Source organism: Balearica regulorum, chromosome W (assembly GCF_011004875.1).
Source record: "Balearica regulorum gibbericeps isolate bBalReg1 chromosome W, bBalReg1.pri, whole genome shotgun sequence".
Lineage (NCBI taxonomy): Eukaryota > Metazoa > Chordata > Aves > Gruiformes > Gruidae > Balearica > Balearica regulorum.
In genome coordinates this window covers 15,637,630-15,664,523 of record NC_046219.1, presented here as the reverse complement: position 1 = coordinate 15,664,523, position 26,894 = coordinate 15,637,630, and the positions used below count along the sequence as shown (strand labels likewise).

The following is a 26,894-nucleotide window of genomic DNA, read 5'->3' as shown; positions in this document are numbered from 1 at the left end:
TTGAAGTCTGAAATTCAAAAGGTATTACCTTATCTCCAAAGCAGGATTATTCTTATTAGTTTTGATGCCAAGCCTCATTTTTCTGGCTCAGAGGCTACTACCATAACAGACAATACTCTTTTTTATCCCTCTCATTTCATTTGCATAACTATATTGGTTTATCAAATTCCATTTCTATGGGGCTTTACAATTTTTATGAGCAGTCCAGCCTATGACAGCATAGTCTGCTTCATCTTGCTTTATGCAAATTTCTTTGTAACATCTAGCAGAAACATACTTCTCTTCAATGCACATATACTAAAACTTCTTTCATTACCTGAAAAAATGGTGAGCACACCCATACAGTACCACTGGCATGCACTCTTAATTTATTTTATTCATATAAAAACATTAATCTCAAATCCAGAAAATATTTAACATCCAACAGGATTTCAGAAGCCAGTAACTAACTGATTAAATACACGTGAAATAATAATTTAGAAATAAACATTTAAAAAAAATCTATACAGTTTAAATAATGGAAGAAGATACTTCAAAGAACACAGGAACATTAAACACAGTAATAACATGAAAAATTGAAACTTATAATTAGTAAAGTTTTCATTAATATTATATGTTTACGTATGGAAGATGAATAACTACAAGCCAAAACTCTCAAAATATTTTAAGAGATATAGTGTTGTTATTCTTTTAAATTTTATCTGTATTTTTAAAACTTGCCATCTCTATCAGTGTGTATGAAATTATATTATTATTGCTACTAATACAATGACTAAAGAAATTTTGGTTCCCAGTTAGTTAGTTAGTTCCAGGGGGCTAGTCAGGGAGGGGCAGTGTGGATCTGGGATGGGTCTGAGTGTTCGGTCTCATCGGGTCAGGTCACCGGGTGAGAAATTGCATTGTGTTATCACCTGCTTTGTATATTGTTATAAGTACTGTCGTTATTTCCCTCTTTGTTGTCCCAGTAAACTGTCCTTATCCCAGCCCACGAATTTTATCTTTGTCTTCTGATTCTCCTCCCCATCCCATCGAGGGGAGAGGAGTGAGCGAGCGGCCGAGTGGTGCTTATCTGCCAGCTGGGGCTAAACCAAGACACCAATACAACAGCAGGACACAGTCAAGATAAGTCCTGTTGTACTATGGGCTGAATACAGTATAAGGACTCTCCCTGTCCCAAAGTACTTTCAATATTGAGCGTAGTAAAGTGAAGAGTTTGACATAAAATCTAGATCTAAGCATCCAATATAACACAGGACAGAACTTTTTAAACAGTCATTTGATAACAATAATTTCATAGCATGAAGAAAGTAGCATTCAAAGTAGAGGTGAAAAGTTGAACTGTTCATTAGCAAGGCTCTGAATCACTGTGTTGCCCAGGTGATGCTATTTATATGTTATTCTTCCAAGAACAGTTCCAGGTTTGGGGCCTGAGGAGTGTGGGGGGAGTAATTTATTAAATAGTTTTGATGCATTGAGAGAACAAACAGGGATCTATTTCATTCCCTGACAACATAAGCAGAACTCTCTCCCACGTTCTCTGTCCCTGTCTTCCAGTCACATAATTTTTTTCTTTACTACATGCTATTTATGAAAGAGGTGGCTTCCCATTTCCAGAAAAAACTCTCAAAAGTACGCCATGACAGAAAGTAGTCAACATAACACCCAAATTAATTTATAAAGAAATTATTTACAGTTACTACCAGGGTTCACCTCACCTTAAGTGCATGTTTCCAGTCACAACATGCATAAACAAGCACATACTTTACTCTCACATGAGTCATCAGCAGGACTTGACTGTGAAACCTTCAAGTTCACAGAAAAGACTTTTTATCACTTTCATTACTGGAGTAATTTAAAGTGAGAAGCTGTTCACTTTATGCATATCAACCCAAAGGAGTTAACAATAACACACAGCCAGCAAATAACTGGTATTTATTGAATATTGATTCTTCTACTTCTATTCCCCTTGGGAGTCTTCCAGTTTACAAAAAGGGCATGAAGGAAGACCCAGGGAATTACAGACCTGTTAGTCTAACCTCAGTTCCTGGAAAAATTATGGAGAAGATCATACTGGATGCTACTGAAAGGCATTTAAAAGACAATGCATTCATTAGGCACAGTCAACACGGGTTCACAAAGGGAAAGTCCTGCCTAAATAATTTGATATCTTTCGATGATAAGGTCACCCACCTAGTGGATGAAGGGAAGGCAGTGGATGTAGTTTTTCTGCATTTTAGTAAAGCTTTTGATACTGTCCCTCACAGCATCCTTCCGGACAAGTTGTCCAACTGTGGGATGAGAAGGTTCCCAGTGCACTAGGTGAAGAACTGGCTGGATGGCAGGGCTCAAAGTGTTGTAGAGAATGAGGCGACATCTGGCTGGTGACTGATCACCAGCGGTGTTCCTCAGGGTTCAAATCTAGGGCCAGTTCTGTTCAATATTTTTATCAATGATCTGGATGTGGGAGTTGAATGCATCATTAGCAAGTTTGCTGGGCTAGGTGCCCACCAGAGCCGCTCCATCACTCCCCTCCTTCACTAGACAGGGGAGAAAAAGTATAAAGAAAAGCTTGTGGGTCGAGATAAGGACAGGGAGAGATCATTCACTAATTATCGTCACGAGCAAAACAGACCGAACTTAGAGAGGAAATTCATCTAATTTATTACTAAGCAAAACAGAGCAGAGGAATGAGAAATAAAATCGAATCTTAAAACACCTCCCCCCACCCCTCCCATCTTCCCAGGCTCAACTTCACTCCTGGCTTCAAACCTCCTCCCCGCTCAGCGGCACAGGGGGACGGGGAATGGGGGTTACGGTCAGTTCATCACACATTGTTTCTGCCGCTTCTTTGTCCTCAGGGGGAGGACTCCTCTCATCGTTCCCCTGCTCCAGCGTGGGGTCCCTCTCACGGGAGAAAGTCCTTCACGACCTTCTCCAACATGAGTCTCTCCCACAGGCTACAGTCCTTCATGAACTGCTCCAGTGTGGGTCTCTTCCATGGGGTGCAGACCTTCAGGATCAAACTGCTCCATCGTGGGTCCCCCATGAGGTCACAAGTCCTGTCAGCAAACCTGCCCTGGCATGGGGTCCTCTCTCCACAGGTCCACAGGTCCTGCCAGGAGCTTGCTCCAGCGTGGGCTTCCCACAGGGCCACAGCCTCCTTCAGGTGCCTCCACCTGCTCTGGTGTGGGGTCCTCCATGGGCTGCAGGTGGAATCTCTACACCCCCTCATCCTCCTTCCATGGGCTGCAGGGGGACAGCCTGCCTCACCATGGTCTTCACCACGGGCTGCAGGGGAATCTCTGCTCCGGCGCCTGGAGCACCTCCTCCCCCTCCTTCTGCACTGACCTTGGTGTCTGCAGAGTTTCTTACATCTTCTCACTCCTCTCTCTGGCTGCAAAAGCGCTCTCTAACTGTTTTTCTCTTTCTTAAATATGTTATCACAGAGGCGCTGATTGGCTGGGCCTTGGCCAGCAGCGGGTCTGTCTTGGAGCCGGCTGGCATTGGCTCTATCAGACACAGGGGAAGCTTCTAGCAGCTTCTCACAGAAGCCACCCCTGTAGCCCCCCCACTACCAAAACCTTGCCACGCAAACCCAACACATTGATACTAAACTGGGAGAAGCTGTTGACTCTCTCGAGGGACAAAAGGCCTTACAGGTCTCCTGAATGTCCTGGTTCTGGCAAGGATAGAGTTAATTTCCCAAGGAGCCAGGACAGGTGAGCCAAGCTGGCCGGGGGCTATTCCATACCATGTGACATCATGCTCACCATAAAAGGGGGCTAGTTGGGCAGGGGCGGGTTTGGCGTGTCAGCGTGGCTCCGGGACGGGTCGAGCGTCCGGTCGGTCGGTCGTCGGATCGGTAAAATCGTTCTCTGTTATCACCCATTGTTACTATCTGTTATCAGCGCTGTTGTTGATTGTTTTCCCTCTCCCTTGCTGTCCCAGTAAACTGCCCTTATCCCAACCCTCGAGGCTTTGCCGTTGTTTTTCCGTTCTTCTCCCCACATCCCGCCAGGGGAGGGGTGAGCGAGCGGCGTGTGGCACTTAGCTACCGGCTGGGGCTAAACCACGTCAGTCCTTTTTGGCGCCCAACGTGGGGCTCGAGGAGTTGTGATAACGACAAGTCTGACCCAAGTGTGTTAAAACAAAGTTGTTATAAGCATTTATAATGTTACTGAAACAGTCACTGGTCATAATGATGATCTGTTTGGTCACATGGCTCTGGTTTGTAAACCCGTGTTTACTCCATGTAATCCCTGTGGTGCTGTTTATCACCTCTGGGAGAGGGGTTTGTGTTCTCATGTTGTTGTATTGTGTGATAATGACTTATGATAAGATATCATTGACAGTCATGGGTCTGAGCTGGTATGTGTATGTAGCATTTCGGTCAGGCCCGTACCTCGGTCAATATCTTTCAGAATTGATTAATAATTGGACCCAATCTATGGGGAAGACAGGGGGGGATACCTTCTCCCACTCTTTCACCTCCTCTTTTCCCTTTTGGTTGGTTACAACAATTTTGGAGTATTTTGAATACCCTTGGAACGTTCATGCCAGTATATTCCTATTGCTAGGTCTCCTGAATGCTTTCCCACTCCTGTTCAGGGTTAGCAAAAATCTTTTCAAGAGTACCACCCAGGGATCTTCCCCAAGGCTGAATGGTCAGGGCTGGCATGGCATGTGGTAGAGTATGGGTGGGTATCTAGAGAACTTCTCACCCCCAGTGGTTTGGAGCTTCACTCCTGAACAACTGCAAGACCCTGATAAAATGGTAGAATATTTGAAAGGAAAATGCTGTGGGGATTCTAAGGAGACACAACTTACTGCGCTGTGCTGGGCCCTGGCCACAATCTATCAAACACTGCTTGATAGTAGACAGCACCATCCAGAGGGAGAGAGTGGACCCACAGGCACTGCAGCTGCCCAGGCCCCTGCAACAGGCACTGTAGTCGAGCTAAAAGATCAACCCACACCAGTATCAGTTGCCCCTATACACAAAAAGAAATACACAAGGAAATCGGTTCGCTTAGTGAAAGATGATGATGAACCGGGGCCATCACGAGAACAAGAAGAAGAGCCAGAACCAGAAGTGATTACTCGATCCCTGTCCCTGAGTGAGCTGCGAGATATGCGGAAAGATTTCAGCCGCCTTCCAGGGGAGCATATTATTACCTGGCTGCTTCGCTGCTGGGATAATGGGGCCAGTAGCCTGGAACTGGAGGGCAGGGAGGCCAAGCAGCTGGGATCCCTGTCTAGGGAAGGGGGCCTTGTCGGCAACTGGGAAGAAGGCACAGGCCCTCAGCCTCTGGAGGCGCCTCCTGTCAAGTGTGAGGGAAAGGTATCCTTTCAGCGAAGATGTCGTATGTCGGCCAGGCAAGTGGACCACCATGGAGAGAGGTATCCAATATCTGAGGGAATTAGCTGTGCGGGAGATGGTTTATTATGATCCGGACAATGCACAGTTACCCACAGATCCTGATGAAGTCCACTGTACCTGACCCATGTGGCGAAAATTTGTGCGAAGTGCACCATCATTGTACGCCAACTCACTGGCAGTAATTGACTGGAAAAGTGAAGAGGCACCCACGGTGGACGAAGTGGCTGGCCGACTCTGGCAGTATGAAGAGAGCCTTTCTTCCTCCCTAGTCTCGGCTGTGGAGAAACTGTCTCAGGATGTCCAGCAACTCAAAGAGGATATATCTTACTCCCCACCTGTACAGACTCACATTTCAGCTGTTAGGAGTAAGCGTTTTTCTGCTCCAGAGAGGGGATATAGAGCATACACACCACGAGGTATCCTGTGGTTTTTCCTGCGTGACCACGGAGAAGACATGAGGAAATGGGATGGAACCAATATCTATTTCTGGTGTGACGGGGGGATCCCAAGAGTTGACTCTGTTGGAGGCTGAAGTAAGTCTAACTGGGAATGAGTGGCAAAAGCACCCCATTGTGACTGGGCCGGAGGCTCCGTGCATCCTAGGCATAGACTACCTCCGGAAAGGGTATTTCAAAGACCCAAAAGGTTACAGGTGGGCTTTTGGAATAGCTGCCTTAGAAGCGGAGGAAATTGAACCATTGTCTAGTTTGCCTGGTCTCTCGGAGGACCCTTCTGTTGTAGGGTTGCTGAAGGTTGAAGAGCAACAGGTGCCGATTGCTACTACAACTGTGCACCGGCGGCAATACCGCACCAACAGAGACTCCCTGGTTCCCATCCACAAGCTAATTCATCAACTGGAGGGTCAGGGAGTGATCAGCAGAACCCACTCACCCTTTAACAGTCCCATATGGCTAGTGCGGAAGTCCAATAGAGAGTGGAGGCTGACGGTAGACTATCGTGGCCTGAATGAAGTCACACCGCCCATGAGTGCTGCCGTGCCAGATATGCTGGAACTTCAATATGAACTGGAGTCAAAGGCAGCCAAATGGTATGCCACAATTGATATTGCTAATGCATTTTTCTCGATCCCTTTGGCAGCAGAGTGCAGGCCACAGTTTGCCTTCACTTGGAGGGGCGTCCGGTACACCTGGAATCGACTGCCCCAGGGGTGGAAACACAGCCCCACCATCTGCCATGGACTGATCCAGACTGCACTGGAAAAGGGTGAAGCCCCAGGGCACCTGCAATACATTGCTGACATCATTGTATGGGGCAACTCAGCAGCAGAGGAATTTTCTGAGAAAGGGAAGAAAATAATCCAAATCCTGCTGCAGGCTGGCTTTGCCATAAAACGAAGTAAGGCGAAGGGGCCTGCGCAGGAAATCCAACTTTTAGGTATAAGGTGGCATGATGGGCGGCGTCAAATCCCTATGGATATTATCAACAAAATAGCAGCCATGTCCCCACCAAACAACAAAAAGGAGACACAGGCTTTCTTAGGCATTGTGGGTTTCTGGCGAATGCACATTCCGAATTACAGTTTGATAGTAAGCCCTCTCTACCACGTAACCCGGAAGAAGAATGATTTCAAATGGGGCCCTGAGCAACGACAAGCTTTCGAACAAATTAAACAAGAAATAGTTCATGCCGTAGCTCTTGGGCCAGTCCGGGCAGGACCAGATGTAAAAAATGTGCTGTACACCGCAGCCGGGGAGAATGGCCCTACCTGGAGTCTCTGGCAGAAAGCACCAGGGGACACTCGAGGTCGACCCCTGGGGTTTTGGAGCCGGGGATATAGAGGATCCGAGGCCCGCTACACTCCAACGGAAAAGGAGATATTGACAGCCTATGAAGGGGTTCGAGCTGCTTCAGAGGTGATTGGCACTGAAGCACAGCTCCTCTTGGCATCCCAGAGAGAACTGAGTCAGACAACGGGACTCATTTTCTGAACAACCTCATAGACACCTGGGCCAAAGAGCATGGCATTGAGTGGGTGTATCACATCCCCTATCATGCACCAGCCTCTGGGAAAGTTGAAAGGTGCAATGAACTGCTAAAAACCACCCTGAGGGCAATGGGTGGTGGGACCCTCAAACACTGGGATACGCATTTAGCAAAGGCCACCTGGTTAGTTAACACTAGGGGATCTGCCAATCGAGCTGGCCCTGCCCAATCAAAATTCCCACCCCAAGTAGAAGGGGATAAAGTTCCTGTAGTGTGGATGAAAAATACATTGGGTAAAACAGTTTGGGTTATCCCTGCTTCAGGCAAAGGCAAGCCCATCTGCGGGATTGCTTTTGCTCAGGGACCAGGGTGCACTTGGTGGGTGATGAGAAAGGATGGGGAAGTCTGGTGTGTACCCCAAGGGGATTTGATTTTGGGTGAAAATAGCCAATAAATTAAATTGCATGATATTAATAGCGATATACTGTATCAATGGTACGACCATAAGAATCACCCAAAACTAATGAAGGATGGACTTTGAAACTGAACAAAAAGTGCCACGATGATGGAACTAGAACTGACTTCAACTGGTGCCCAGAAACTTTATCAAAAAAATCACATCTTTGGCATCCAGACTGCGAGCATGGACCATACCAGATACACCGGCTGTGAAAACTCCGGATGCAGCGTGCAACAATCCAGCAGCATGCACCATTGCTCCTGCTCTGAGAGACTGTAATGGCAGATGGAACCCAAAACCATGGACTAAATGAACTCGACAGACATTTTAGAGCGATAGCCCATAGCGTAAGGCAATGAGATCTGTAAAATAATCTGGGCATGACGTAGATGGTATGGAATAAGGGGTGGATAATGTCCTGGTTCTGGCAAGGATAGAGTTAATTTCCCAAGGAGCCAGGACAGGTGAGCCAAGCTGGCTGGGGGCTATTCCATACCATGTGACATCATGCTCACCATAAAAGGGGGCTAGTCGGGCAGGGGTGGGTTCGGCATGTCGTGTGGCTCCGGGATGGGTCGAGCATCCAGGTTGGTAAATTGTTCTCTGTTATCACCCATTGTTACTATCTGTTATCAGCGCTGTTGTTGATTGTTTCCCTCTCCCTTGCTGTCCCAGTAAACTGCCCTTATCCCAACCCTCGAGGCTTTGCCGTTGTTTTGCTGTTCTCCTCCACATCCCGCCGGGGGAGGGGTGAGCGAGCGGCGCGTGGCACTTAGCTACCGGCTGGGGCTAAACCACGTCAGGTGCAGACCTTCAGGAGCAAACTGCTCCAGCGTGGGTCCCCCATGGGGTCACAAGTCCTGCCAGCAAACCTGCTCTGGCGTGGGCTCCTCTCTCCACAGGTCCACAGGTCCTGCCAGGAGCTTGCTCCAGCGCGGGCTTCCCACAGGGCCACAGCCTCCTTCAGGTGCCTCCACCTGCTCTGGCATGGGGTCCTCCACAGGCTGCAGGTGGAATCTCTACACCCCCTCATCCTTCCTCCATGGGCTGCAGGGGGACAGCCTGCTTCACCATGGTCTTCACCACGGGCTGCAGGGGGATCTCTGCTCCAGCGCCTGGAGAACCTCCTCCCCCTCCTTCTGCACTGACCTTGGTGTCTGCAGATGTTCTTACATCTTCTCACTCCTCTCTCTGGCTGCAAAAGCTCTCTCTAACTGTTTTTCTCTTTCTTAAATATGTTATCACAGAGGCGCTGATTGGCTTGGCCTTGGCCAGCAGCGGGTCTGTCTTGGAGCCGGCTGGCATTGGCTCTATCAGACAGAGGGGAAGCTTCTAGCAGCTTCCCACAGAAGCCACCCCTGTAGCCCCCCCGCTACCAAAACCTTGCCACGCAAACCCAACACATTGATACTAAACTGGGAGAAGCTGTTGACTCTCTCGAGGGACAAAAGGCCTTGCAGAGGGATCTAGATAGATTGGAGCATTGGGCAATCACCAGTGGCATGAAATTTAACAAAAACAAATGCACCTGGAACAGAGTAACGCTGGAAAGAAGTACAGATTGGGAGAGGAGTGGCTGGAGAGCAGCCCTGCAGAAAGGGATCTGGGAGTGCTGGTTGCTGGTAGGCTCAATATGAGTGAGCAGTGTGTCCTGGCATCCAAGAGGGCAAACCGCATCCTGGGGTGCATTTAAACACAGCATAACTAGCTGGTCAAAAGAGGCAATTATCCCGCTGTATTTAGTGTTGGTGCAGCCTCATCTTTAGTACTGTGTGCAGTTCTGGGCCCCACATTTTAAGAAGGCTGTGAAGGTCCTTGAATGCATCCAGAGGAGGGCAACAAAGCTGCTGAAAGAGCTGGAAGGCACCTTCTATAAGGAGCAGCTAAGGACTTGGTGGTTTTCTAGTTTGGAGAAAAGGAGGCTGAGGGGCGACCTCATTGCTCTCTACAGCTTCCTGAGGAGAGGAAGTGGAGAGGGAGGCGCAGATCTCTTCTCCCTGATATCCAGTGACAGGACGAGTGGGAATAGTTCAAAGCTGCTTCTGGGGAGGTTTAGACAAGATATTAGGAAGCACTTCTTTACCGAGAGGGTGGTCAAACACTGGAACAGGCTTCCTAGAGAGGTGGTCAATGCCCCAAGCCTGTCAGTGTTTAAAACGCATTTGGACAATGCCCTTAATAACATGCTTTAACATTTGGTCAGCCCTGAAGTGGTCAGGCAGTTGGACTAGATGATAGTTGTAGGTACCTTCCAACTGGAACTATTGTATTCTATTCTATTTTTACATATATATATACACACACACATATATATGCACACACACGCACACACTTAAGGATGACTCAAATATATTTTATATCTTTTTAAAAATATATATAACATTACAGTAAATAAATTAATATTCAACTGTGTCAGACTGTGAGTTAGTGGTTATAAACACAGAGCTGCCACAGAAGCATGCAGCCACCCAGCTCTCAGGCTGCAGGGAGTGTCTGAGCTTGGCACTGGCAGGGGAAGGCAGTAGTGAGACTGGCTGCCAGGGATCAGGTTAGGAAAGCCAAAGCCCTGATAGAAATTAGCCTGGCCAGGGATGTCAAGGACAACAAGAAAAGCTTCTATAGGTATGTCAGTGATAAGAGGAGGACAAGGGAAAATGTGGGTCCCCTCCAGAATGAAACGGGTGACCTGGTTACCCAGGATATGGAGAAGGCTGAGGTACTCAACGACTTCTTTGCCTCAGTCCTCACTGGCTAGTGCTTGAGCCGCCACACTGCCCAGGTCACAGAAGGCAGGGACTGGGAGAATGCAGAACCGCCCACTGTAGGAGAAGATCAGGTTCGAGAATATCTAAGGAACCTGAAGGTGCACAAGTCCATGGGACCTGATGAGATGCATCCACGGGTCTTGAGGGACCTGGTGGATGAAGTGGCCAGGTCACTCTCCATCATATTTGAGAAGTCCTGGTAGTCTGGTGAAGTTCCCGCGGACTGGAAGAGGGGGAACATAACCCCCATTTTTAAGAAGGGTAAAAAGGAAGACCCAGGGAACTACAGGCCAGTCAGTCTCACCTCCGTGCCTGGCAAGATCATGGAGCAGACCCTCCTGGAGACTATGCTCAGGCACATGGAAAATAAGGAGGTGACTGGTGACAGCCAACATGGCTTCACTAAGGGCAAATCGTGCCTCACACGATTTGGTGGCCTTCTATGATGGGGTTACAGCATTGGTGGACAAGGGAAGAGTGACAGACGTCATCTATCTGGCCTTCTGCAAAGCATTTGACACTGTCCTGCACGACATCCTTGTGTCTAAATTGGAGAGACATGGATTCGATGGATGGACCAGGCGGTGGATAAGGAATTGGCTGGATGGTCGCACTCAAAGAGTTGTGGTCAACGGCTCAATGTCCAAGTGGAGAATGGTGACGAGTGGTGTTCCTCAGGGGTCAGTACTGGGACCGGCACTGTTCAACATCTTTGTCGGCGACATGGACAGTGGGATCGAGTGCACCCTCAGCAAGTTTGCCGACGACACCAAGCTGTGTGGTGTGGTCGACACGCTGGAGGGAAGGGATGCCCTCCAGAGGGACCTTGAGAGGCTGGAGAGGTGGGCCCGTGCGAACCGCATGAAGTTCAACAAGGCCAAGTGCAAGGTCCTGCACATGGGTCGGCGCAATGGCAAGCATGACTATAGGCTGGGCGAGGAATGGATTGAAAGCAGCCCTGAGGAGAAGGACTTGGGGGTATTGATTGATGAGAAGCTCAACACAAGCCGGCAGTGTGTGCTTGCAGCCCAGAAAGCCAACCATGTCCTGGGCTGCATCAAAAGAGGCGTGACCAGCAGGTTGAGGGAGGTGATCCTGCCCCTCTACTCTGCTCTTGTGAGACCCCACCTGGAGTACTGTGTCCAGCTCTGGGGGCCCCAGCACAGGAGAGAGACATGGAGCTGTTGGAGCGAGTCCAGAGGAGGGCCACGAAGATGATTGGAGGGCTGGAGCACCTCTCCTGTGAGGACAGGCTGAGAGAGTTGGGATTGTTCAGCCTGGAGAAAAGAAGGCTCCGGGGAGATCTAATTGCAGCTTACCAGTACCTGAAGGGGGCCTACAGGAAAAATGGTGAGGGACTGTTTATCAGGGAGTGTAGTGACAGGACAAGGGGTAATGGGTTTAAGCTGAAGGAGGGTCGATTTAGATGAGATGTTGGGAAGAAATTCTGTACTGTGAGGGTGGTAGGCACTGGAACAGGTTGCCCAGAGAGGTTGTGGAGGCCCCATCCCTGGAAGTGTTTAAGACCAGGTTGGATGAGGCTTTGGGCTACCTTGTCTAGTGGAGGGTATCCCTGTGCGTAGCAGGGGTGTTGGAACTAGATGATCTTTGAGGTCCCTTCAACCCAAACCCTTCTATGATTCTAAGATTCTATGATTCTATAACCACTGCAAGTATGCCCCTTCTTTGCATTATCTTTTAACACTGAAGGTAGGAGTTGTGGATGAAAATAAATAGGCTACCAACCACATCAGCTTAAAGAACCATAGAATGTGAACAATAACAGACTGTAATCTCTACATGTGGTACAGTATATAGAGAATGGCACACACAAGTCCAGTGCATTAAACAGAATGAACAATTCTGGGACATGATTTTTGAAGAACTGTGAAGCAGAATGAGTGAACTATGATTCTGTTATCTCAGAAGCCGGCTGTGTACTCTTGTGTGAAGAGGCCTTACAGAAGTTCTCATTTAATCATCCCTGAAATTGATGAATAACAAAATCTCATACATGCAATGTGATGACTGTGAAGTGCACAAGAAATATTAACGTTGGTGTCGTGGGTTGACCTTGGATGGCCGCCAGGTGCCCACTATGCTGCTCTCTCACTCCCCCTCCTCAGCAGGACTGGGGGAGAAGGTAAGATGAAAAACTTGTGGGTCGAGATAAAAGCAGTTTAATAAGAAAAGCAAAGGCCATGTGTGGAAGCAAAGCAAAGCAAAAAGATTTATTCTCTACTTCCCATCTGCAGGTGATGTCCAGCCACTTCCTGGGAAGTAGAGCATCAGTACACGTAGCAGTTGCTTCAGAAGACAAACACCTTCATTATGAATGCCTCCCACTCCTCCTCCTTTCTCTTAGCTTTTATTGCTGAGCATGATGTCATATGGTATGGAATATCCTTTTGGTCAGTTTGGGTCAGCTGTTCCAGCTATGTTCGCTGTCAACCTCTTGCCCATCCCCAACCTACTGGCCTTTGGAGGAGGGGAGGGTGGTGGTTGGAGAGATAGCCTTGATGATGTGCAAGTACTGTTCAGCAGTAGCCAAAACATGGATGTGTTATCAACACCTTTCTAGCTACAAATACAAAGCACAGCACTATGAGGGCTGCTATGAAGAAAGTTAACATAAGAGGTTAAAAACGCTGGTGTCCGCTTATCTTTTGTGCAAACATTGTGGACGGAGATCTGCAAGGTTGGCACAAGAAGAAGCTGAAGGAGGGAGTCTTACGGCAGCAGGACGGTCCTGTTTTGGCTAAAGAATGCGGAATAAGTAGATAAATGGTTTCAACACAGAATCTTGAATGCCATGGTGCCCAGAGTGAGACCTTTTGCTTAATTATCCATGAAATGAATATTAAAGTTAACACCCTTGAATATGATAATGAGCTAAAAGGAGTACATGCTAAACATATATGACTATAGTACTCGACTCTCCACCCAAATCATGTTAAACGTCACCCCAGGGAGGAGAACAACCGAGGTTAGGATATAAAGGATATTGAGGAAAATACCCCTGGGGGGAGAGAAGAGATTGAACACCTAGAAGAGGCAGTCGACAGGCTGTGCTCCTCCACCACCCAAGATAGGGACGTCTTCTCTGTAAGCATTGCGCCCAGGATAGCATTTTGCTAGCACTATCATCATATATTAGCACTACTGCAGTAAGTGTATTTATCACCAGCAAGTCTGAACTTTTTATATCTGTCGCCTCAATAAATTACCCATCTTTTCAACTTTGTGAAACTGTCTCAGTGAAAGTCCTTTAGGGGGCTCTGACAGGCAAACATTGACTCTGATATGTGGCTATATATATAATCCTTTAGACATAAACCATTGACCAAGTCTGGGACTAAGACTGTGACCTAGCTGCACCTGGGCTCCTCTCAGAGAAGGAGTTTAGAAAGCAAGGGGGTCCTTTCTGAACCTATTGACTCAACAGGAAGGTCTCCCTCAGCCACGCATCAGACTCATACCCTGTTACGAGACAAGCCCAGCCAGACCTAATGCAAGTGGTTTCTGAAAAGCCTTGTGTTGAGCTTAGTCTATGGGCCATGTTCATACCTTAGTGTACTTTTTTTTCTCCTAAGAAAGGTCATTCTATGAATGCGCTTTTTCTTTCTAACTTTGCCTCTTGAAAGCTCCAAAGTGGAATTGTAACTGTAGGATAGGGGCCGTGAAACAGAAACTATAGAATCAGGTTGAGATAATTAGTTTGTAACCAAGGTAATAGGTAATGAAGCTAAGTGACCATGGCAAGGTACAATGCTGCTATGTTCCATGTACAGTCCCTACCCAACTGAACAATAGGTTGGGGAATATTAATCTTATGAAGTAAGTTGTTATGGACAGGTGCATCCACAGCAAGGGTACCGCGCATGCCTGCAAGAAGAGGGTCATCCAGCGAACACGGGTGCAAGACCACTGACGACCACCAGAGACCCCTTGCGGACCACCGACTCAAATCACTGAGCATGCGTGACAGGGAGGAGAATATGGAAATGGATTCCAAGAAATGATTATCATAGGACTGCCTTTTCTTGGAAAATAATGAATATGTTTGTTTTGATCCTACATAACCTGTGTGTTGGTAATCACCTGGCATGCATGTTGGGTGGAGCTATCCCCTGTGCATGCAGCGCTGCAATAAAGAATGCCTGCCTTTTAACACTACATTGGTGTTACGAGGTTTATTCCCGGGTTTCGGTGACAGAATCTTTCAAGCCAAAGTGAAATTGCTACATGCAGGGAGGAAAACTATTTCTCATTATTTATCTGCAAGGGCTTGGTGAAACTGAAAATACTGTAAATCTTATCATAATCTCCCTTTCTCTCTGCTTTCTGAAGAAACCTCTTTCTCTGTAGTTGTTCATTTAAATTATAAAAGTGTTCATTCTCAGGAGACATTAGCTGGGTTTAGACCCCCTCTGTCATTCCTGAATTCTAGCATCACACTACAAAAGGAACAAAATTTTGGAGTTACTGAGTATGCTTGTTTGCTTTTCTAGTAAAATGGTGAAAGACTGCAAGTACCTATTACAGGAAGATAGGCTCCCCCCATCTTGTCACTATGCTCTAAATGCTTTTAAAGTAAAAAGGAACTATCACTTCTCAATTGTTAATTTCCCTGTATTTACCAGTAGAAAAAAGGACAAATCTCTTGGTGTGAGATTTGCAAGAATAGTAGACCTTGTTTCTTTTTGCTAAGCTAACCAATTACAAATAATTTTACTTAGTACTTTGTAAAAATGAATTGCAAAAGTAGGTAGTCCCTTGTGTATTTATTAGGAATAATGGCTTTTTTAGGCAAAAGACTTTTTTTTCTTCACAATATTCTTGTGCCTTATTATTTTCTGTGTGTTGAAAACTGCAGATAAACCATTATTTTCTTAGATACAAAAAAATGTTTATTTCACGATAACTTCATAGTGCATATAAAAACTATATACATACAGGTGTAAAAAATAATGTAGTAAGATCAAGAGAATAATGCAATGAATAAACCCAAGAAACCATAAGATTGAAAACATTTTGTTACTGTTAAGTCATAAAGGAGAAAAAAAATCTTGTAAGTCAAATCATTAAGAGAATTCCTATCCATCACAGTGCTTTATCAAAATAGTTTAAAGTTTGCTGAGCATAATCTCTGAACAGAATAAATTATCTGCAGCAACACTATCTAATGGAAACAGTCTTGGTTTTTGGCTAGGATAGAGTTAATTTTCACAAGAAGCTGGGAGGGGACACAGCCAGGATAGCTGACCCAAACTAGCCAAAGGGGTATTTGATACCATGACATAATGCTCCAGATATAAGGGGGGAACTGGCAGGAGGAGGAAGGGTTGATGATCTGGGACAGGCTGTGCATCAGGTTTCTGGGTGGTGAGAAAATTACATTGTGTATCACTGGCTTTATATATTCTTTTATAAGTACTGTTGTTGATATTGTCCTCTTCCTTTGTTGTCCTAGTAAAACTGTCCTTATCCCAATCCACAAGTTTTACCTTTTTCTTCCAATTCTCCTCCCCATCCCACTGGGGTGGTGGTGGGGGAAGAGTGAATGAGCAGCCGCGTGGTGCTTAGCTGCCGGCTGGGGCTAAACCATGACTCCTGACCTTCCCAGACTATAGTATTAGGCTTTAAAGACAGAAGAGTATCCTCTCTTTTCTTATCACTGTCCCATTCGCCTTCTAGTCAATGCCCTGAATTTAGGCAAGTCCTACATACTGTGTAGTAAAGACTAAGTGTATTTAACAAGTGTATCATATTTACACTAAAGGAGGTTGTTTTGTTTTACATTGCTAACTTTTCAATACTAAGTAATTTTATTATTTTTAACATATTTTTGCTTTATTTAAAAATAAGTATGTCTTACACCACCTGGGAAAACAGAAATACCATCATAGGTAACCTTATCAATCCGCACTGGTCACTGGCCAGGTCAGTAACAAATAGCTTTAAAATCCAAAGCATTAATCAGCATGATTTGCATTAAAAGAATGTCTGCTAATAGGAAGAGGCTATTATTGGAGATACAGAGAAAACAGCTTAATAAAAAGGATGTTAAAACTGTTTGTAAACGATTGACAAATGACTGCTGGAGAACAAGAATCCTAGTTTATTTTTCTGGTTGAAGAATAAATTTGAGTCCAGATTACATACTTGACATTTGAATATATTAATTCAAAAAAGGTTTATAGCTAATAGAGGAGCTCGTTACTTTAGAAACAATATTTAATAGATGCGATCTACTGTATCCACTCAAAGTTACTTGAGAAAGGGAGGAAAGATATGTAATTTTGCTAAAAAATACTTATGAAATGCACAGTTTAATTTCATAACAAAACTAGAGATTAAATCTTATAATTGCCTATTTTTGATATCTACCAGATTGCACCTTCCTTGTGGTTGCACCTCTGTTGTGTTTTAACCCAGCAGGCAGCTAAAACAACTAAGCTGTTCGCTCACTACCCACGCCCCCAGTGGGATGGGGGAGAGAATTGAGAAGAAAAAAAAAAGGTAAAATTTGTGGGTGGAGATAAAGACAATTTAATAAGACATAAAAGGAAGACAATACGAATGTGAATACTAATAGAAGAATATACAAAACAAGTGATGAACAACACAATTGCTCACCAACCGAAGCAGATACTCAGCTAGTTCTCAAGCTAAACTGTCCCCGGCCCACCCCCCAGTTATATATGGAGCATGATATCATATGGTATGGAATATCCCTTTGGCCAGTTTGGGTCAGCTGTCCTGGCTGTGTCCCCTCCCAGCTTCTTGGGGGCCCCCTGCTTTCTTGTTGGCAGGCCACTATGAGAAGCTGAAAAGTCCTTCACTGCTTAGCAATAACTAAAAACATCAGTGTGTTATCAACATTATTCTCATCCTAAATCCAAAACACAGCACTATACCAGCTGCTAGGAAGAAAAATAACTATCTCAGCTGAAACCAGGACAGTCTGCAACAATTTTTATCCGTATAACATAAAAGTTTTATTAGGAAACTGGAAGCCTGACACCCTGCCCCCTGACTGACATTGGCAGCATAGGCAGGATGCCACCCATGTTATTGAAGGAAGGTATGATTCTCTCAAATCACACTGCCATTGGTGGAGCCAAGAGGCAGTGCGACACTTACCCATGTTCAAAAGGCATTTCCACAATTAGCTGTTGCTGCCAGATGGCCTGGACACCAAGAGTCCATGGCAGTCCACCAGAGCCAGGGCATCGCTTACAATCCTGCGTTTGCTGTCAGTGATTGGGTGAGTCACCATATGGGTGCATTATTGCTCATCTTTCCTACTGCCTCAATAAAATTTCTTTTATAACATCTTCTCAGACTCCATTACTATTCAGACCACAAAGTCCAATGCTATTGTCAATTTAATTCAATTGCTTAATGCAACTGTGCAAGTCTGCTAGTCTGATTTTAGGAGACTTATACAAACCAAACTAGGAAACGTTTTACTATGAAAGTAAAAGTCACTTCCACCAAAAAATCAAATCCATGTTTTACTACAAGTAAGTGTGCTGACAGAATTAAATGAAAAAGTTAGGAAAATAGACTGATAATTTAATTCTCCAAAATGTTTAGTGATTTTTCTAGTTTGAAATTGCTAGTTAAACTTTTAACTGATATATAATTATTGATTAAAATTCAACAGCAGCATAAAGAATATTCCGTTTTCTACCCTCATTGCTAACAGAGCAAGTAACATGCTACCAAATTTTATTCCCAAGGTAGCTACAGCCTATGAATAATGACTAATTTATGAACCATGACATCACTTGCTGATACAAATAATGGTGCTCACCAGTATACTCATTTAAGTAGATTTGCTTTTTTAAAAAGATACATATTCTAATCAAAAGAAGGCAAGAAATTGCTCACTAACCTCTGCTTCAGCTGCTTGTGATTGCAGGAGCTGTCGTATACAAAGAATGTCCTTCTCTATTTGTTGAATCCTCATCACCCTTACCTGAAATGAATGTATTTTCATGTTTGATTTTAAAAAAACCCAACTCCTTATACTTACTGTACAGAATGACAATGAGAAGAGTTCATTGCAAATATAGCTGACTGCAAAACAGAACTACTTAGTTCATGTGGTAATTCCACAAATGTTCTTGACAATAAAAAAACCAGGCATGATTGCAAACATTCAAAATATAATGGGTAGTTAGATTTTTAATAAAACTGACACTAATTTGGATATAATATTAGATTGTCACACAGTACAAGCCCAGGTATAGATAAACATTTCAGCAAACTTGCACAATTTTCCTATTTCTGAAACTGACATTCTGTGCAGGTTTTTAGCAAATTATTTTGTTTTCATCTCAAATGTTAGAGTTCTTTTTGCCTTACAGAGATTTGAGAGAGATTTATATTTGCAGAGTATTTTGAAGGTGTAAAATCCTGAATGTCTCTGATTATTTTCAGTTACTATGATGACTTGAGAAATTTGCCTATGCACAGCCTCTGAATATTTTCTCTTCCTACAAATTCTAAAGAATTTACAGGGTTAGTAAAAAGATAACTACATACTGCTTCTTTGGTTTGTCCGGGATTTTATAGATATTTCTGATGTAAGTCTTTTATAGCTATATCGACACTTCCCACTGCAATCATTCTGTGTTTAGTAAATGGAATGTTGAAAAACCAAACTTTACAGGATACATATACTCCATGTAAGTTATACTGTGGAGCATGGGATGCATTATGAATCTGTGAAACAATAAGTGATATATCCCTCTATCAGCCTGCTAATAAATTGACATTATTTGACTTTAAAAGTGGGCAGAAAATAATTAGCCCAATAATATCAGGACAGAAACAAAACACTGAACTGATTAAATGGGATTTTTTTTATGATGGATAGCTTAAAAAATTAATGCACAGTTTAGAAAAAAAATCCTGATCATTTTACCTGAATAACATTTACAGTGCTATACTAAAAGAGGAAAGGCTTTGTGAATCTAGTGGACACTGCAAGGATCAGCACTATAAGCAGCCTTATTTAACATTTTTATAATCTGAAAATGGAAATGACAACTTTTTAAAAAGCTGCAAATGCCAGAGAATACACCTGTAAATTCTAATATAAATACAATATAATCTAGACATTTTAGAAACACAGAAAAAAATATAATCACAAAGAACAGAATGAATTTTTTAAACATGCAGGATAATAACCTGTGGGCAAAGCATCCTAAACACCAGCACTTAGTGGAGTTACAAATAGTAAACTATAAATTAGATATTTATTTGCAAAGCAAAGTATCAGAAAAAAAGGCCAATAAAATTTGAAAGCTACACACACAGAAGCCTCAGCACAACATGAAGCAGACAGATATTTCATTCCGCTTCTCTCCTGGATCAGGAAATTCTTAAGTATTAGAAAAATAATAAAAATATATTACTGGGAATAACTATAGGTGAGGTGATGCACGACTGACATAACACATCTCTTCTTTTTGTCTTTAAGAATGAATTAAATTTTCCCCAAACTGAGTTTATTTCTGTTCAACCAGTAATTTATTTCATAAAGGGCACTGAGAGAAACTGACTATATGTATATATACAACTAATAGCAGGGATGTGGTTTGTTTGTAGAAGAAAAACAAGTAAAGATTACATGATTTCTCCAGTATCAATGATGAAGTTCTCAAAAGGACAACAATTCAGTCCATATCTCCCAAATTTTAGTCCAGAGATTTAAAAATCAGAACATTCTTCTCTCAGCTTATTCATTATTTGTATAACAGGGGACTTGAGGAGATCCATCAACCATTTTGCATCCAACACTGTACAAGCAAAAAAAAAGAATGTATTTCCTGCTGTATTGGGTCTGACTGAGATGGAGTTAATTCTCCCCACAGCAGCCCTCATGGTGCTGTGCTGTGTATTGGTAGCTAGCAAGGTGTTGATAACACACCAGTGTTTTGGCTACTACTGAGCAGTGCCAGCACACATCAAGGCTGTCTCTCCAACATTTCTTTTCCCCCCTGCCCAGCAGCAGGCTGGGGGTGGGCAAGATCTTGGGAGGGGACACAGCTAGGACAGCTGACCCAAACTGACCAAAGGGATATTCCATACCATATGACGTCATGCTCAGCAATAAGAAACTGAGAATAGGGGGAGGAACAGGGCGGGGGCATTCGTTGTTGTTTTTTACAATGTTTGTCTTCCAGAGTAAGGGGCACGCTTACTGAAGCCCTGCTTCCCAGGAAGTGGCCGGACATCGCCTGCTGATGGGAAGTAGAGAATAATCTTTGCTTTTTGCTTTGCTTCCGCGTACGGCTTTTTGCTTTAGCTACATTAAACTGCCTTTATCTCGACCCACGAGTTTGGGGTTGTTTTTCCATCTTCCTTTCTCTCCTCCCTGCCTTACTGAAGAGGGGAGTGATAGAGCAGCTCTGGTGGGCACCTGGCCCCCAGCCAGGGTCAACCCACCACACCTGCCCCAAAGGGTTTACAGTCTCTATAATATAGAAGACAAATGGTTCTAAACTACATAAGAAAAATATTAAATAAACAATAATTGTATAATAATGTTAATTATAATAATTTTATAAAAATATTTTATGTAATATTTTCTTATTAAATAAGAAAACATTATCTCAGTGCTCTGCATTATGTGAATGCTATGTCTATTTTTACATTATTAGGGTTGTTCAGCCTGGAAAAGAGAAGGCTCCGGGGAGACCTTATTGTAGTCTTCCAGTACCTAAAGGGGGCTTATAAAAAAGCTGGAGAGGGACTCTTTATAAGGGCATGTAATGATAGGACAAGGGGTAATGGCTTTACGCTGAAGGAGGGTAGATTTAGGTTAGATATAAGGAAAAAATTCTTCTCTATGAGGGTGGTGAGGCACTGGAAGAGGTTGCCCAGAGAACTTGTGAATGCCTTATCCCTGGAAGTGTTCAAGGCCTGGTTGGATGGGGCTTTGAGCAACCTCATCTAGTGAATGATGTCCCTGCCCATGGCAGGGGGGGTTGGAACTAGGTGATCTTTGAGGTCCCTTCCAACCCAGCCTGTTCTGTGATTCTGATTCTGTGATTAATTAACAATGTCATTTGATTACTTGTGCTTTTGCATGACTAGGAAGGAATGGACTTTCAAGTACCTGAATGCATTTAGGAATAGTTTTAACTTTAAAATCTATACAAGAGACATCACTTTTTATTCCTATTTGTTATGTATTCCTATTCATTTTATTAAATTTAATCATCACCATAAGATCTATGGATAAAGTATCTTAACATTTAAAAGTAGAAATTATTTGGATTTCACTGCCCTAGTAAGAATTCTAACAAAAAAAATCCTCTCTTCACAGTGATAGAAAAATAATCACTTACTAATAAATAAAAATAAGGAACAAAATTTTGCTTTAAAATACTTTGTTTTAAAGACATGGATAATCTTTTCTTCAAACAAAAATATAATATAAAAAGTAGAGAAAATTATTAATGGGTTGGTCTGCATTACATTTACAATCAAGAAAAATGTACAAATCTAACAGTGCTGAAATCCTGATCTATGCAAGACTCCAGGTGCACTGGATATGGCTGGGATGGAGTTAATTTTGTTCGTAGCAGCCCTTATGGTGCTGTGTTTTAGATCTGTGACCAAAACAGTGTAGATAACACACCAGTGTTTTAGTTATTGCTGAACAGTGCTTACACAGTGTCAAGGCCTTCTCTGTTTCTCACTCTGCCCCCACAAAGCAAGTAGGCTGGAGGTAGGCAAGAAATTGGGAGGGGAAGCAGCCAGGACAGTTGATCCCAATGACCAAAGGGATATTCCACGCCATATAATGTTATGCTCAGCAATAAAATTGGAGGGGAAGGGGAAGAGTCTTTCCAAAGTTGCCATTGCTTGGAGACTGGCGATTGACTTTGCATCACTTGCTTCCCTCACATTTTCCCCCTCTTCACTTACTCAGCTGTCTTTATTTCAACCAACAAGTTTTTCTCGCTTCTGCTCTTGTGATTTTCTCCCCCATCCTGCTGTGGTGGGGAGTGAGTGAGCAAGCAGCTGTGTGGGTGCTTAGTTGCTGTCCAGGGTCAACCCACAACAGTCCTTTTCAGCACCCAATGTGGGGCTTGAGGGGTTCTAGATAACAACAGATTTGATTGGAGTGTGTTAGACTGAATTCATAGCTGTTATAGCTGTTTAGGTGTTACTTGGAAGGCTGTTACTTGCTGTTGCTGGTCACAATATTGACTTGTTTGCTCTCAGTACTGATTTATTTGTTCCCTCACCTGCTCTGTGGTGTGCTCCCTCTCTTGCTGTACATCAAACTCCAGTGCCTGTTAATGGCTGCTTTCACCTTTTGCTGTTTGCTGTGTGGTTCATCACTTGTTTTTTATTGCTTTTCCTGGGAGAGCTATGATAAAAGCACTAGCCTTCAGCCTAATCTGGTATTTGGGACCTGCACTGCTGCTATCCCAGTACTCCAGGAAGCATTTTGTGGAGACAATTAACAATTACTCCTTTTTCCTTTTCTCCTCTGGGAGCCACTTTGTAGGGCAAACGAAGAATGGCACCTCCCCCCTCTTCTCCTCCAGGGTATATGTTTCCTCCCTTGTTGCAATGGCCCTTCACTTTCTTGAATATCCCAAAATGCTCGTACTGGTGTGCAGCATGAATCTGATTCTGGCTTTTCCTGAGGTTAGCCAACACCACAAAGGGATGTGCCCTGAGGTTGGGAATGCCACAGGGGGATGTGCCCTGAGGCAGTCGACTCATGGGCTGCAAAATGTAGGGAAGAATTTGGGTAAGTGCCTAGAAAGGTTTTCACCTCTGATGGTTTGAGACTTCAAACCCAAACAAACGCAGAATCCTGTTGAAGTGGCAGACCACTTGAAGAAAGGATGCCTTGTCTATACCAAAGAGGCATAACTTCTCACACTGTGTTGGGGTCTGGCCTACACCTACTGAGCTTCTGTCCAGCACCCTTAAGGGGTCGAGAGGGTCTCTGGATCTGCGGACATACAAACAGATGCTGTGGCTAAGCCACAGACTCAACCATCAAATGTAACAGTCACTTCTGTAGTCTAGAGGAAACAATGGAAGCAGATGTTGACCCAGTTAGTAAGGGAGGAAGAAGCTCCTCCTGAGTGGGAGCATGAGGAAGAATCAGAAGAGGCAGCCTGTTCTGCAGCAGAGCAGTCACAAGAACAGAAGGGGGAAGAGACAGAAATCATAAGACCACCTGGTCTCTATCCCTGAGTGAGCTGCGAGATATGCAAAAAGATTAGGGCCACCAGCCAGGTGAGTGAATTATCAGCTGGTTGTTCCGATGCTGGGATACCAGGGCCCATAGTCAGGAATTAGAGGGTAGGGAAGTCCAGCAGCTGGGATCCTGTGGCAGATGCACCTGCCCTGACAAAGCCTGCGGGAAAACCTTCCCGACACAGTTTCAATTATGCCCACAGGGCAGTGGCAGTTTCAGTTGATGGGAGATAAAGCTGAGGTCTTCAGCCAATGGGAGACCTACATGACCATGTATGACCACAGGTCAGATTCGAATTGGGTATAAACATAGTCCCACGAGAGAGTAATTTTGAGTTCGTCTCCCTCAGAGCAGCAGGTCTGCGGTTGGAGGCTCTCCCTGTGGGTTGGGACGCCACCTACAGCTCATCTTCTGTACAAATTGAGCGACCTCATCTTACAAGGGTGAGTGATTTTGTGCATTTTGGGTCATCAACCATAAACCTTAGGAGCTCTTAAGTCAGCGGTGTAGTACTAATATCCCAACCGACATCCTGAACCTGTGGATTGCTAGTGTCTGTTGGAGCCAGAGTGGTTTCAATTAGAACAAAACTTAGTTTTTCCCCTTCCATCTTGTAAAATAAATATCTATCTTTGATTGTTTGTTAACTGGACTGGCCTAGTTTGTGTGGTTCCATGACATTTTAAATTGGTGTAGTCGGCAGGATGTCTATAGAGGAGTTATTACGGAAGCACAGCTGTAGTCCTTCTCCTCCAGGTATAGATTGGGCAAAGGAGAAGTGGTCCAACCCAGTAGCGGTTGTGGAGAAGATAGAACAATGCCACAGAAATAGTCAAAATGGCAAAAGTAAAGGAACTATGTGTGCCATCCTAGGCGCCTGCTTGATTCAAGCACAGAAACAAAATAATGATTGCAAAAGATTAGCCACAGACAATCTGAAGAAACAGCTAGAAATTGTTTGAAAGGAGGATTACAAAGAGAAAGAGAGCAGACACATCTATTGCACTAATGCTAGCACAAGTGAAAAAACCCACCCCCAGTATTTTCCAAATCTGAAAATTAATTGCGAGTGCAGACCCCAAGGATTGGGATGGGGATATCTGGCGAGACCCTGATGAAAATAGCTCTGAGGAAACGGAGGAATTGGAGGAAAGGGACATGTGACCTCTTATTAAAATAGAGAGGCACACGGGTCCGCAAGGCAGGAACCCCCGAACCACAGTCCGCACCATTCCCTGGTCAGGACCCGAGCTCAGCGAATTGCAAGCAAAGTTCTCGCAAAAACCTGGAGAGACAGAAATGGAGTATTTGTGGAGAGTCTCTCTAACGGGGGGTCATCGCATACTATTGAGCGATGACGAAGCGAGAGGGTTTTGGGGTCCAGGAGTGTTTCTGACTGATGGACTGCAGGGCAACCAGCCATTAACATCCCGAGGGGCTGGGGGTGTGGACCCCAAAGAGCGGGGGGGGGGGGGGGGGGGGGGGGGCGACACACACACCTATTACCATTAAAATAAAGGGATTGTCAGAGCTAGCCGAAGGAGTACAAAAAGCCCCTTGTATTCAGGCAATGTATGAAAGAGGGCAGCAAGGGATACCGACGGCTGCACCAGTAGCCACCTGAGACCTCTTATTAGGGGATTGCCAGATGCTTTGAAAATACATGTTCAGTCCCTGAGAGAAAGGATTCAGACAGCCATTGAGCAAAATCGGCAAAACCCTCAGAACCCCCTCGAGCACGTTTTGACTTGGGCGGAGACGTTACACAATATAGTGATTCATGGGTGCGAGATGGGATGGACTGACTGATCCCGGGGGTGGCGCCGAGGGGAACAGGAGGGCCCGACAAGTCGATCGCAAACCCCACCCCGACCGACCTCCTCGTCGGGAACCGGAGCCTTTTCGGGGCAGGTCGGACCGGACTTACGATTTAGAAAGAAATAGCCTTTGGCGAAAGGCATTAGCACTAGGAGTACCTAGAACAATGCTGCGTGGGCAATCCACGGCTCAGATCCGGAAACTGGAATTGCTAGAGGGGAAGATTAAGGAACAACAGGAGGTGCCGGCAACCACGCCCGCCCGGGAAAGGAACCTGAACCCTTTCGCGCCTCTGTGAGAGGAACTGCAAGAGTTAAAGAACTAGAAGCCGCGGTTTGGGGTTCGGGCCGCCCACTCCGCATGGTGAATTCCTGCCAGTGACAGGGAACCTTACATCCATATTCCTGTGGGTCCAAGACAGCTAAGTTTAGAATTTTTAATTGATACAGGAGCCCAAATTAGCGTTTTGAATAAGCAACAGGCTGAGAAATTGGGAATTAAACCCTCAAGAAAAGCTATGAATATAATAGTGTCCTGGTTTCAGCTGAGAGGATTGATTTTTCTTCATAGTAGCTAGTGTGGGGATACGTTTTGGATTTGTGCTGGAGACAGCATTGATAATATAGATACGTTTTTGTTCTATGGACCTATTGTTGAGCAGTGTTTACACGAGGCCAAGGCCTTTTCTGCTTCTTGCACTGCCCTGCCAGCGGGATGGCTGGGGGTGCACAAGAAGTTGGGAGGAGACACAGACAGGACAGGTGACCCAAACTGACCAAAGGGGTATTCTATACTATATGACGTCATGCTCAGTTTATAAGGAGCTTGGAGGAAGAGGAGGGGGGGCGGCGGCATTCGGAGAAATGGCATTTGTCTTCCCAAGTAACCGTTACGCGTGATAGAGCCCTGCTTTCCTGGAGATGGCTGAACACCTGCCTGCCCATGGGAAGTGGTGAATGAATTCCTTGCTTTGCTTTGCTTGTGCGCGCGGCTTTTGCTTTACCTATTAAACTGTCTTTATCTCAACCCACGAGTTTTCTCACTTTAACTCTTCCAATTCTCTCCCCCATCCCGATGGGGGGGAGTGAACGAGCGGCTGCGTGGTACTCAGCTGCCGGCTGGGGTAAAACCACGACAAATAGGCATAACGGGTATAGCAGCAAAATGTCCTTTAGCTCGGATTCAACTTTGGCTACCTGGGGAGAAAAGAATGACAGCTGTGGAAGTGGCCCTAAGCCCTCATTAGGAAAATATATTGGGATTTGATGTACTAGCAGG

At 44.7% G+C, this 26,894-nt stretch overlaps 1 protein-coding gene across 16 annotated transcripts in view; it reads right to left on the bottom strand.

Moving 5' to 3' along the window:
- LOC142599141 (adenomatous polyposis coli protein-like) overlaps positions 1-26,894 on the bottom strand; it is a 156,777-nt gene that overhangs the window by 35,340 nt on the left and 94,543 nt on the right. For 11 of the 16 annotated variants that reach the window (XM_075738814.1, XM_075738815.1, XM_075738811.1 and 8 more), the window contains one exon: positions 18,453-18,536. The exons of 4 other annotated variants lie outside the window; for them this stretch is intronic. In XM_075738814.1, coding sequence (XP_075594929.1) covers positions 18,453-18,536 — 84 coding nt within the window. Of the gene's footprint in view, positions 1-2,190; positions 2,391-18,452; positions 18,537-26,894 lie in introns of those variants that run through there. One more of the 16 variants, XM_075738825.1, reaches the window with a different exon arrangement.